This window comes from Lytechinus pictus, chromosome 11 (genome assembly GCF_037042905.1).
Source record: "Lytechinus pictus isolate F3 Inbred chromosome 11, Lp3.0, whole genome shotgun sequence".
NCBI classification, from domain to species: Eukaryota; Metazoa; Echinodermata; class Echinoidea; order Temnopleuroida; family Toxopneustidae; genus Lytechinus; species Lytechinus pictus.
This window is the reverse complement of record NC_087255.1, coordinates 3,738,823-3,752,343: the sequence shown is the minus strand read 5'-3', so window position 1 is coordinate 3,752,343 and position 13,521 is coordinate 3,738,823. Positions and strand designations below refer to the sequence as shown.

Below are 13,521 nucleotides of genomic sequence, written 5' to 3'. Positions count from 1 at the left end.
TGATACTAGTTTCAATCATTTCCTCATCTCATGTCAAAACTTATTATTTTCTACAACTGAAATTATATTTACTGTTATAAAATAGGTGTATTATTTCAAGCATCGCGATTGGCCAATACGCGTCACATGACATCCAACTTTTTTGGTGCACTGCACGGCAGTGCAAAAGGTGCGCACCGAAAATTGACATTGCACGCTCCAGCAAACCAATGCGGTAGAAGTCCCGGGAGAAGTCCAACAAAACTGTACTGTAACTTTTTAAGAATTTGTTTGTGTTGCTATTTTATAAAACTAATAATGCACTTGCTCTGTCGTGCGTAAAAGTATATGCAGAGAAAGCTTGGTTTCTTCAGATGGTGCACATTGGCACTCGCCGCCAGCGGCTCGTGCACAGTGCGGCACCTATCTAAAGAAACCTCCCGTGCTCTGCATTTCCACTAACGCACTCGGCTGCATGCATTATTTGTATAATAATGAAAATCAATGATACTCACCACTGAATATTGAGCTGGAACATCTGCCTTCTCGATTCCATAGGCAAGTTTACATGGGGTTGCAGCAGCCACTTGTAGTACTACATTTCCAACACCTGGCAAGAAATAATTACAAATGAATAAAAACTCCATGTACAGAGGGAATGCTTTTAAAGGGAATTTCCCCTTTATATCTATTATCATAAGATCCCAGGTCCTTTCAAACAAAGGTTTGCAAAAATACAATGTATAAACAATCTTACTGGATCATTGTCAGTACATGACAAATTGGAACACCAACTTGGCAATGCCATTCATAACAATCATTTTGTCTTACAAAGCCCAGGTAGATGCAAATATTATGTACACTACACTTCCTTCCACATCTTTAGTATGAATTCCAATAAGAAAAATAATATAAAAAAAAACAGGATGAGATAACAATGAGAATGGTGTGTAAGCAGCTATGTATGTATGGTCATAACATTTTCAAGATTTCTTTGATATATCTTGAACAATTTGTTATCTTGAATGATGCATATATTAAAACTTGGTAGTTTTTTTTCCTGTTTTCACCTTGAAGCATGCAAATAAACTTTAGAAAAAACATCTACTATATACTATTCTAAATATGTCTCCCAGCAAGCCAAGGACTGGGGAGCGTTTCATGAAAGGACTTGTCGGACGTTTTATCCGACAAGTCCCATTTTATCCGACAGTTACCATAGTAACAGTACCTCTCAGCCAATCAACATCAGAGAAAGATGTCAGATCTGACAACTTGTCGGATGAAAATGTTGATGAAACTCCCCAGGTCTGCACTTGCCTTGCCTTTTCTCCACTACAGGAAATAGACAATAGCGTTTTGTTGTGATATCATACTTTAATAAAAATTAAAAAGAGAGACAATTCTGAAGCAATGCGTGGAGCTGTATCTGCTTACAAATACAAAGATGCAGTCTCCTCCATTAAAAACAAATCAAAATATTGTCGTTCTGTATATAATGAAATATATCTTTTGGAATGTTCCCAAGTGGAAATTCCCTAGAGAGGAAATGGAGTTTGAACCTATCAAAACAATCATTTTCTTCCTGATCCACTTCTTCTACAAAGATGACAAGGAATCAATGTTGCCCTTATTTTCAAGTACAGAGGAGTAACCTGATTGGCCTGCATTGGGGCTGAGCCCAAACAACAGTTGAAAGCATATCATAAACATTTTCCTATTCTGACAACCATTTGACTATACAGGGATGGGCGAATCTTCCTAAAAAAGGATGAAATTTCACATTTCTCATCATGACATCATCTATTTTCCTTATTTCCTTGATTTTTTTTATTTAGTTGGTAACTATCACTAATATTCCATTCTTTCTTGACTCGGAAGATTGTTTTCAGATGTCACACTTGAACTAAACAATATATAAAACATTGTAATTTGTAGTCCCACATGTAGGATTATATGTAGTACAGTAGATCAAGTGTGACATCAACTGAACATGATCTTTCAGAGTCAAGAAAGAAGGAAACATTCTTCATTTTCTCTATATTTTCACTAAGCAGAATGGTAAGCAATTGCATGCAATGAGGTAGAGGTTTACAAATGTACATTGTTCTTGTCCATTTCATACTTAACTTGTTTATAATGCAAATTTATTTTCCTGAAAAAGGACATCTTATTTCATCTATTGAAGAGGTATCATATTGAAATTAAATTAACATATTATCTTCTCTCACAATGTAGATTAGAAGTGTTCAAGGACACTGTACCAATCTATCAAAAATGTATTTCACTTAATAATAATAATAATAATAGCTGGATTTATAAAGTGCTTTTTGCTAGAGGATACAAAGCCCTGCTATTATTACCACGGCTTTAGCTCGAGCTACCATCATCGGCGCTCAGTGCATGCAAGGAATTAATCCTGCCGAGTACCCATTCACCTCACTTGGGTCAAGTGAAGCAGTTTGGATAAATTTCTTGCTGAAGGAAAACACGCCATGGCTAGGATTCGAACCCACGACCCTCTGTTTGAAAGGCGAGAGTCAGAACCACTAGACCACAACGCGCCCACTTACACTGTATAGTAACATAAAAACAACATAAACGTAGCAAGTATCTGATAGTCTGTTGTGCAGACCCTTCACTAATGGTCTGAATGCGAAGCCTCCAATGACTTGTGTACAGAAGGCCAATTGAAACAGCAAGTTTAACTTAAATGATCAACTAGTAATACTAGTTGATCAAAGTTTCAATCAGGGTCTGTGCCTGCAGACAAATTATCTGCAGGAATATCAGATCAAATTTTAATGAAAACAATCACCAAATAATGGAATGCATTTTCAAAATCTGAAGTTACTATTGTTTTGGGTTGTTTTTTTGTCTTCCTGGATACAAGCCAAACAAAACAGAGGGATGCAATTCTATTTATTACTGTTATGGAATCTCCTGTAGTCATTTGTGGAGGTGGGTCTTCAAAAGAGAGTGAGGACTAATTAGAGATGCTACAAGGAGAGGGATGCAAAGAGGGTATTTGTTTCCTTCTCTCCTCTGGAGACTGGATGGCAGTTGCTCTATTTGTTCCTAAGTCCCTATTCATTACAGATTAAATATCATTCAGGAATTAAATTTTTTTCGAAGAATGGAAAAAAGGAAGATAAATCCTTACCACTTCCAAGATCTACGAATACATCATCCTCATTGATCTTCACGTGTTCCAACATCTGAGCCACAAGATCATAGGACGTCTCTCCATACACCTACAAAATACAAGATATAAACAAAGAGTGTTACATGGAATACACTGGAAACCTTAACCCTAACTAGGCCGGGCTTTTTTGGCTGTTCTGTGGCCGGGGGGGGGGGGGGGGGTGATTCAACCCCCCCTGAGATCTCGGCTGCCGATCATGCGAGCGCCGCAAAAATTTGCACGCTGGTAGTGTGCGATGTAATCTACAAGGCTGTATGGTAAAATGTTCCAAAATATTGAGATTTTATTTTATATGAATTAATTATGCTAATTTATGCATAAATCATACTTTTTGCTCTAATTCACTAAATAAAGCTCCTAGAATGCTAATTTTTGGTAAAAATATTCTTTGTAGCATTCTTAACAATGGCAATTGAAAAAACCTTCGGTTTGGAAATCAATTTCTTATGCATTTTATTGTTTTATGAATTTCTTATGTATTTCTGTGTTTTTCAATCTTTTGTTTTTCTTTGTTTTTTTCACCAGATTTACTGCACAACCTTTTTTAAGCATAATTATGCTAAAATCAATTGCTTTCAGCTGTTTACATTAAAAATAATCATAACTTTATGAATAAGATGAGAAAACTCAATTTGCATTGACTTTGTACACAAAATCACGTTTTGGAACAATTTTTGGTCTGACATGCACTTACAAAATGTTGCGTAATTTCGGAACCGCGTAACCGGGCGTCGTAAATTTGGTCTCAAAAGATGCGCGAGACTTAAAAGTATAAACTCTGCGAGTGGCGCGGTCAAAAAATTTTGCGCGGCGGAATGATCACAGAAAATGTTGAGGGGGGGTTGATTCAACCCCCCCCCCCCCGGCCATTTTAGGGTTAAACCTAAGGGGAATGGATGAGCTGTATTTTGAATAGTGTATCTCAATATACCACTGCTCCCATATCTACCATACTGTAGCCTTATCAAGATGAATACTACAATGGAATGCAATTTACACTTGAGAGAAAAAAGTCTGATCTTAAATTTGTTATCCCTGAATGCTCGATCAGGACAAAATTGAGATCTACTTTTGTGGTTGCGGAACTACATGTATGAGTGCTGGCTAGCTCTTCTTCGTTGTTCAGCCACTGCGATCAGTGAAATTTGATATTAGTGTCTGCACTGTCGTATCACAAGGGTTGCCCAATACTAGAGACATCTCGCTGTTTGGAGTGTCCGAGAGATTACATGATCTGCAACGTTAGTGTTGGCATAGCAAACTATTCCATCATTGTTGTATCAGCGTATAGCAAATACTCTTCATGTCGATTTTGTTTCTCAACATCACTCATATCATATCCATAGTATAATTGGTCATATGACACTATCCGAACGATTCACTAAACAGGATTGAATTACACATCATACCTCTGGTGAGAATGGTTCGTAGCAGTTGAGTTTATCAGGGTCATCTATAGCATGGGCATATACCTGCTGCATGATATGTTTTAGAAGACCAGGTGTTGCTCTCTTGGATATGGTTGAGGTACATGACGATCCTTTCCACTGCAAATAAATGGATAAAATGGTAGTGATTTTTTACCTGATTGCTAATACCTCGGTCACATTTGCTCTACCGCGGCCGTACGGCGAGTTGAAAACAGCCGTTTTTATTTATTTTTATTCAAACCACCTACATGCATATGTAGCTTGTACAAAAAATGTTAAAACGGTTGTTTTCGACTTGCTGTACGGCCGCCCTACACCAAATGTGACCGAGGTATAAGAAAGCATGAATGCTTGTAAGCAAGCAACCAGAGTATCGACAGCTTAATGCATTACCAAAGGACACTAGGGCACCAATTGGGAAACGAACCCGGAATAGATAACACCGGCTCTACTGACTGAGCTATCACGCTTTCAAATATGATTCCATTAAAATGCCTTAAAAGAAAAACAGATATCGATGCGTTTGGTACATGTAGAAGGACGCAAAAATAAAGAATAAAGATGTCATGACAGCGAAACTACAGCTGTGCTCAAAATATTATAGCTCTTCATATAAGATAGGCACATATACTGATACGTTCCAAATATTTCAATGACGGTTGTGAATAAAACAATAGTAAATAAGTATAATACTTAGTTTTATATAGCGCAAAGAACAATTACTTCTCTTTAATAGCATTATATGACAAATATATTCTAGTTTATCACCTGAAGCACACTGACACAGGAGATAATCACAAGGGCTTTTGAAACACATTTCTTCAGTTTGTCAATCATAATTTGTAATCCCTCTCTTTCTTTTCCCTCATGCCTGATGTTTTTATTCTTCTTTCCTTTTTTTCAGTTGTGGTAACGATTTAAAAATGAGTTTGGACAGAATCCAATAAAATGACCACAAACTATCTGCAAGTATAATTATTTTTTTTATCTGTGCCAAAGGATTCTGGAAGATTTTGTGTAAATCCTGAGAAATTAGCAAAATGAGTGTTGAATCCCATCAAATTGTCAGGTCATTTTTGAAAACAATAATAATGAAGACATAGTGACAGTCAACCTTGGTTTTAAAGGGATGGTCCGGGCTGAAAATATATCTAAATAAATAGAGTAAAATTCACAGAGCAAAATGCTGAAAATTTCATCAAAATCGGATAACAAATAACCAAGTTTAAATTTTAAAGATTTGCATTATTCCGCGTAAATGGGTATTTAAATGATGCGTCTCCGTTATGATGAAATAAGTTGAGGTAATAACTATAAATGCACTTAATCAGATGTCAGTCCAAATTTTTTTAGTTCTTGGTAGAAAATTTTGAATAAACCTAATTTCATATAATAATATATAAAAGAACAAGTGGGGATATGACATCATCAGCCCACCAAAATATTCATAAAGATATCCCTAGAACTGTTTCACCAGAATAGTGCAAATCTTTAAAATTCAATAACTTTGTTATTTGTTATCCAATTTTGATCAAATTTTCAGCATTTTGCTCTGTAAAATTTACTCCATTTTTTGAGACAGAAATATCTCCAGCCTGGACCACCCCTTTAAAGTTTCTCATGAAATCAGTGTTAACTGCAACTTTCATCTGTAAATTATATAATTGTGTTATTGAACAAGCATTGTTTACTATCTTTGATACCAGATGACATCTTTACAGCTCAACCCATTTACTTTAACATTTCCTAACAATACATCTTTTTCCACAGATCCTTAACTGAATTACAGTATTTCATATATTAAAATGGCGCAATGGGTTAAAAATGTCATGGATGTACTTACCAACTGCCTTATTGCTTCAATTGCCCTATTGTATTTCTCACAGAGCGTTACCATACTCTCGTAACTGCAGAAAAAAGAGAGAGAAAAAAGATTAACCCTTAACAGAACACAGCTTTCATACACATATCAAAATCTGTCTCCTGTTTGTCCTCAAATTGGCACCACTGATTTCTATTAATTTTCATATTTGGAAAAAGTAAGACATGGATTTAACGTGAGTCATTGAATTTAACTGAAACGCTTCCAATTTGCATCGGAACCCCTATCGAGGCAGGGATATTTTGGGAGATCATGTGGCCGGGGGAAGGGGGGGGGGGCGTTGATGGATTAAAATGTGATTTTGTTGTTTTCATTGCAATGCCAATTTAGAGTGTATAATAATTAGCTCAAGTTAAATGACTTTTTTACAAGTATAGGGGAGTGGCATCATTTTTTTATTCCATACCCTATTTGTAATTGCTAACATTAAGGAGGATAATAAGAAACTCTGGGTTAAAATTCTGTGTGTTTCTCTTCACATAGGTGCATGTATCAACATTATGTCCATTGATAGTGACAATCAATTGACGATATTTAAACTTTGAATCTGTTAACATCCATCACAATTTGTGTGACAGCAGGCTACATGCAGATTACCCAGCAATCATCACAAGTATTTGACAGCACTCGTCTTTTCCACCTAAGCTTTCATTAAATTCAAATGTATCTTTTTACTGTAAACTGCTAGTACGCTACATTGTAATTCACAAATATTCAGTTATCATCACCTTCATGAATTTCTGCAGATATACAAGAAAATAATGTATAGCATTTCGCAATTAGCCCCTTTTCCTAAACAAGGAAAATGAAATGCAGGAAAGACAATGAAAACAAGAAGGTAGATGAACCACCGGATCAAAGCAGCAAATGCTTTTAGATATTATTATTAAGTGCTATGAAAGCATGATAGGCTTTAATGTATACGCAATATTCATGAAATGAAATGAAAAAATGAAATGTTACTCATATACATGTATCTGCGCATAATACTTAAAATAGGTTTATACGGCCCCCCTCTTCCTTATATTAAAACCAATTCAAAGTTCTTACCTGGATGTGTCATAATCGTTGAGGACATTATTCTCCATAGCAAGCATCAACTGTGGAATATCCTCACATACCCATCTGAAAAAGAAAAATAAGAAAATAAAAATAAATCATGAGATAATTAATGCTGCATACATTTCAAATCATACACTTGTGTTTTACAAGTTCCTGTTCCCAAGAAATCATGGGGGAATGGGCATTTGTTGACGTGGGGCCAAAACCCGGGGAATGCTTAAAGAGTTTAAAATCCTAGACATCAGCAACCACCTTCACAAGCAACCTTAAGAAAAGTACTTTTTGACAGACTGTGTGAAATCTTGAAATCTACGCTGAAAAATGTTCAGACTGAACTTCCCCAACACAGATAAGCGCACGTGGGACAGTGTATAATTATTGCTTTGAGCGTCGGGCCCGACGCTCTACCCGAATCCTGTGCTTATTTGCTGATTTCTCAGCAATTACACAATTTCTTCCAGAATCCTTTGGCACATGCGTTTTATTTATACAAACAGACACTTTGGTGGTCATTTCATTGGATTCTGTACGAACTCATTTTAATATTGTTACCAAAACTAGCATTTACCTTTAAAGAGTTTAAAATCCTAGACATCAGCAACCACCTTCACAAGCAACCTTAAGAAAAGTACTTTTTGACAGACTGGACTGTTATTTAAAATTAAATCTGTAATGCATTTTTGTTGTTGTTGGGAAGCACCTTCAGCATGTCATTAGGATGGAAAGTGCATTATTATTACGCCTACAGGTTACTACATGTAGTTTTATTACTATAGATCTGAAGAGTATTCATTTACAAGGTATTGTCACAGTCAAATGAAATAAATATTATGTGAAAGAGCAGTCACAAGCAAAATTTAAAATTTACCATTAAAGGGTATTGCATGATCATACGGGTTGGGATATTTGGGACCCTGATAATTATCATTTTTCCAAGTCACTCAATGCACCTCTCATTATTTATCATTTCTACTTGAAACAATAAAGCAAAGGTACTCATGTATATTACGAGTAAGAAATAAAAATTACCTGATTGTATCAACAATCTCAACTGCTCCATCTGTCTTGTCCTGAAAAATGAAGAGCAAAACAAATGAGATAATCCATTATCACATTCTGATAATTATTTACAATATACAAAATATTCAAAGCAGTGGTTAAAAAAACAACTAATTTCTAAATTAACATAAAAGGTTACCGGTACATGTAGGTCATGTTAAAAAAAAAATGCCTCAGAATACTAATGCATTTGATTATTATAAGGTTATCAAGTAAAGGTTTGGTATTTTGTTTATGGGCATTTCCACAATAACTGACATTACACGGCACAATTTGACACACCTTTACATAGATCTCTCAAGTACTACAAATGACCAGAGTTTATAACGGTAATAGTAAACTGAAGTTACTGAACCTTGGTGTACATGTGTACATGTATGATGTAGCTTTCTTGCGGTATCAGCAGAGTTTTCCCCTGATATTCATTCTAACGGAAGATCTGTGTAACTACAATGAAGCTAATATTTTTAGCTAAAAATAACCAATGAATCCGTTATGTTAAATACCACTACAAGTTCTGAATACTTTATTCTGAAGTGATACAAAGTACATGTATGACAAATATGACCTTGAGTTCGAATAAATGGTAGAGTGGTTTGGAATTTTTCTTCACATAGCAACGAAGCCTTTGGTGCATTTTGGTGTTTTACTGTAGATTGCACACTTGCTACAACAAAAGTGCTGATAGTTTGAAAACAAGCATATATGAACCCCTATCTTTTAATGTTTACACCGCTTTAAGACACCTTCCTCTACAAGCTTGCACATTTTGGTGAAAAATGACACAGATTTTAAATAAAGTGCAGCATTGCACTTCTCAAACTTGTTATACATGTAGGAATTTTGTTTTTATCTTTCACATCATTTGAAAGAAATGAAGGTGCTGCTAGCCTAAAAGGGCAAAACGAATAGCAATATGAATGAATTTTCCATCTTCAGTATACAATTCAGAACTATACTTTAAAATTGGATAAATTTTGCCTTAGCAATGGAGGTTTAACCTCAACGTAGTGATCTCGTAGGGTCTAAAAATGCTAAATTCTTGAGAACTTTCAATGGGGTGAACTTCAAAGTTCAATAGCAAAAAATCAACCACATGAACACATGTTGTTGTTTGTTTTTGATTTTTGCAGATTTGTAGCGCAATTTTTCTCCAGATTTTGCACACGTTTTTATCAACTTTCTAAAGTTCAAATTGCAAGCCAGATCGTCATGCCACTTTTTCTTCAATCTACACACAAATACACCCAAAGTTTGCATTGTCATGACAATACATGTACATACCGCTGTGGCGTACAGCAGTTAGCCGGCTGGCGCTGCTGCGCACGCACGGCATATATCACAAGCTGAATGAAGCCATTGCAACTAGCAGCCTACAGGCTTGAGCTGCGATACGAAATGTTGCTGAGTTATTATAAAAGAAATCTTCCCCTGAACTTTGAAAATCTCAGTCAAAGTCACATTTTACACCAATGAAATGCCCTTCTACAGTCCATATTGCTAATCTGGTGTACCCTGATTATTTGCAAGCATTAGAAAGAGGAACTATGACCTCTCTTTTGACTCAAAAGGACCGAATTTTAAATGAATTAACAAAATCCATAGGTGAGTACATTACAGTCCCACGTGTGCATTTGTATACACGTGTGTTGATACTTAGTTTCTTTCGAAGCTGTGTCTTTTCTAGCCAAAATTTAACAGATAATTTATTTCTTTGTTTATATTTGACTTCTTAAACCACTCTTGAGGAAGTAAATACATGTACTTCGGGAAGGCATTTCCTTAATATGAAATGTGGATTTTTCTGACACTTTGGAAAATATAGGGAAGGAAGGAAAAAAAAAATTAAGAACAAAATATCGCGCTCCTAAATAAAAAATAAAAAAACCTTCACAAAATGTTGCTGAAATTTCACATTTTACATCTTTATATTCATGAAATAGGCATCTATTTTCCCTAATTCCTTGATCACACAATCGTTTTCAATTATTAATGTTGCAACACCATGGAAGTCTACATGTGGGACTACAATATTTACCAAATTGTAACATCATCAATTAGAGTTAAGAAAGAGCTGAATATTCTTCATTTTACTGATAGTTTTCAACAAAATAATTTCAAGGAAAAATCTACAATTCATCATACATGTATTGTATTGAATTGATTTGAGCCCCTCAAGGAGAGCGATTCTGAGGAGCTCAATTGAGCTCCTCGAAAAAATAAGGAGAGCTATTTATTGAGCTCCACAAAATTATAAACGTGAAGGACTGAGGAACTCGATGTTGGCTCTAAATCACCAATTTAAAGGCTAACCGGAGAATTGATATGGAGTGAAATTAGGATGAAAAGTAAGAAGTTAAGCTTCTTATTCTTTTTAAGCTCATTTCGGTGTAGGATTTTTACAATACAGTGTAAATATGCATTTTTTCCCACCACCTTTGTGAGTTTCTCACTCGAAGTATCAGAGCAAGTTTTGGACCTTGAGGTTCGGGTAGGTGGAGCATAGTGTAGTGGTAGTGAAGTGGAGTGGAGCTAATCTTGAGGACTCCATGATGATGTTTTTTTAATATTTTGACATATAATACTTCTTCATCATGGAGTCTTGAACCGCCTGCCATATATGTATAAGAGACACATGTACACAAAGATGGATTTCCCTAGGAAATCCATAGTTAGAGGGTGAAATCGGTTTGTAGTAGGTGAATTTTAGTTATCTATGAACCTTCATGCGCCTAATGCGTATAAAGGGATAAAAATTATTTCACAAATTTATACTAAATTTTAATATGTGATTATAAATAATTAGTAGTATATATACTAATTATTTATAATCATTATTAAATTTTAGTATTTGTGAAATAATAATTTTTATTTATAAATTGTTCTTCAAAACGGCATCGCTGATCGGATGTACGTCATGACAAAGCGGTTCGAGGGTCAGGTCTATTGTCTTTGCTTTGTTGACAAACGGATGAAGGCGCATGAAGGTTCATAGATATATAAAATTCCCCCCTACAAACCGATGTCACCCTCTAACTATGGATTTCCTAGGGAAATCCATCTTTGTGTACATGTGTCTCTTATACGTATATGGCCGGCGGTTCAAGACTCCATGATGAAGAAGTATATGTCAAAATATTTAAACAAATTTTATGTTATATATGTTAAACCTGGCTCTCAGTTGTCAACCTTTGGTCCACCAGTCTTTGAGCCAAGAGATGACGAATCCCACGATTTGAGTCAAATGAAATCATTTTTTATTCATAATAACCACAGTATATATATTATGATATACTGGTTAGTGATTGCAAGTGTATTTATGCAACTAAAGGCAAGATTACATAATATTTTGGGGGTAAATAAAGTATTGTTACATATTTACCCGAAAAATTGTGATGTGAAATTTTGTCTTAAAAGATGATCGCGCAAAATTATTTTAGTAAAAGTTATCCCTAACAAAGTAACATCATTAGAAAGGCCTCAATCTAAAGAGTTGAAATATGCATGTTATTTTCCTACAGGGTGTAAACTTAAAGTTTGTCTGATTCTAAGATTTATTGGGAAGTATATTTTTTCAGTTTTCCACATATTTTGACCTTAAACTTTTTGTGACATGACCCTATGCCTTTTCTGATTGCATTTTTGAATTCCTCAATTTCCTTTCAGGATATACAGTATCGCTCAAAATAAAGTTGACACCATTAACGGACGTAACGCCGCACCGGCCCGTACTGCGTTTATTTTTTCATTAACGTTCACGCGCGTTATTGCCAGCGCGGAAGGATATCAAACAAAAACCCAAAAAAAAAGTACCTCGTAGACGTACGTCGCATTATTATCGCGATAATGAACGCGATAATAGCGCAATAAACAGGAAGATTGTCATAATAAGATGAATCGGCGCGCCGATGTTTTACTAAAACCTCGTGTAAATATCTTGAAATTTACTACCCTCACGGAGATCGAAATCCAGGAAATCCAAGGGTGTCGATTTGGGTTGATTAACGGTGCGCTAGTTGACAAGTCAACAAACTCAAGCCGTCTCGGAGGAGGTGACTTGGTTTGGCCAGACCTCGGAGATGCCAGAACACTCGTCTCGTGCCATCATGAAGCTCGATCCGTTCTGATTTGGAGTTCAGTTGTTTTCCCCATGATTCATTAATATACTCGTTTTAACTAGTGTCACTTTTTAAGAATTCTCAATTTTCTTATCTTGTTTCACTCTCTTTAAATGCGTGTAGTTTGTGCAAGCGAGACCAACCCCCCACCCACGGATACAAGCAGGGGCGGATCCTACCTCAAGTGATGTTCGTGCAGGCTCCACTCCACTTCACTACCGCTACACGACGTTCCATCTATAGTAGTCGGGTAGGTGGAGCGTAGTGTAGCGGTAGTGAAGTGGAGCCTGCATGAACATCATTTGAGGTAGGATCCAGGATTTTTCAGGGGGGGGGGGGGGGCACATTTCCCCCGAGGAAAAAAATGACAGGAAAAAAAAAAGTTTCAACTTAAATAAAGACATTTCGTCCATGAGCAAAAAAAAAAAAGTTTTTCAACCCAAAATTATGACATTTCGTCTAAGAAAGTTGTTGACAAGCAGAAATAAATTTTTAGAAAATAAAATAAATGTCTTCACTTTCAAAAGAGGCCACACTTTTGTTTTCACAGCATTTTTACATTTACAAATATTCATGGTGCTTCTCGAAAGTGGGGGGGGGGGGGGGGCAAGGGCCGTCTGGATCCGCCAGTGGATACAAGATAATACGCGGGTGTTGTACCCCTGTGTTGTGAGTATCAACCATGAACTTGTTACATGTAAGAGTAAAGCAATTAAAGTAACTATCACGGCTACATCTTCAACTGTTTAAAGAAACCACCAAAAATCAGCTTTTACCTGCAGTTCA

At 35.9% G+C, this 13,521-nt stretch overlaps 1 protein-coding gene across 2 annotated transcripts in view; it reads right to left on the bottom strand.

Annotated features, from left to right (window-relative positions):
* The window catches only part of LOC129270707 (histone-lysine N-methyltransferase, H3 lysine-79 specific-like), a 47,931-nt gene extending 37,538 nt beyond the window's left edge, over positions 1-10,393 (bottom strand). For both annotated transcript variants that reach the window (XM_064106442.1, XM_064106443.1), the window contains exons 1-6: positions 8,588-10,393; positions 7,547-7,621; positions 6,458-6,521; positions 4,594-4,731; positions 3,143-3,233; positions 495-589 (exon numbers count right to left, since the gene is read on the bottom strand). In XM_064106442.1, coding sequence (XP_063962512.1) covers positions 495-589; positions 3,143-3,233; positions 4,594-4,731; positions 6,458-6,521; positions 7,547-7,593 — 435 coding nt within the window. In that variant the 5' untranslated portion in view covers positions 7,594-7,621; positions 8,588-10,393. The remainder of the gene's footprint in view (positions 1-494; positions 590-3,142; positions 3,234-4,593; positions 4,732-6,457; positions 6,522-7,546; positions 7,622-8,587) is intronic.
* Between the last annotated feature and the right edge of the window lie 3,128 nt (positions 10,394-13,521).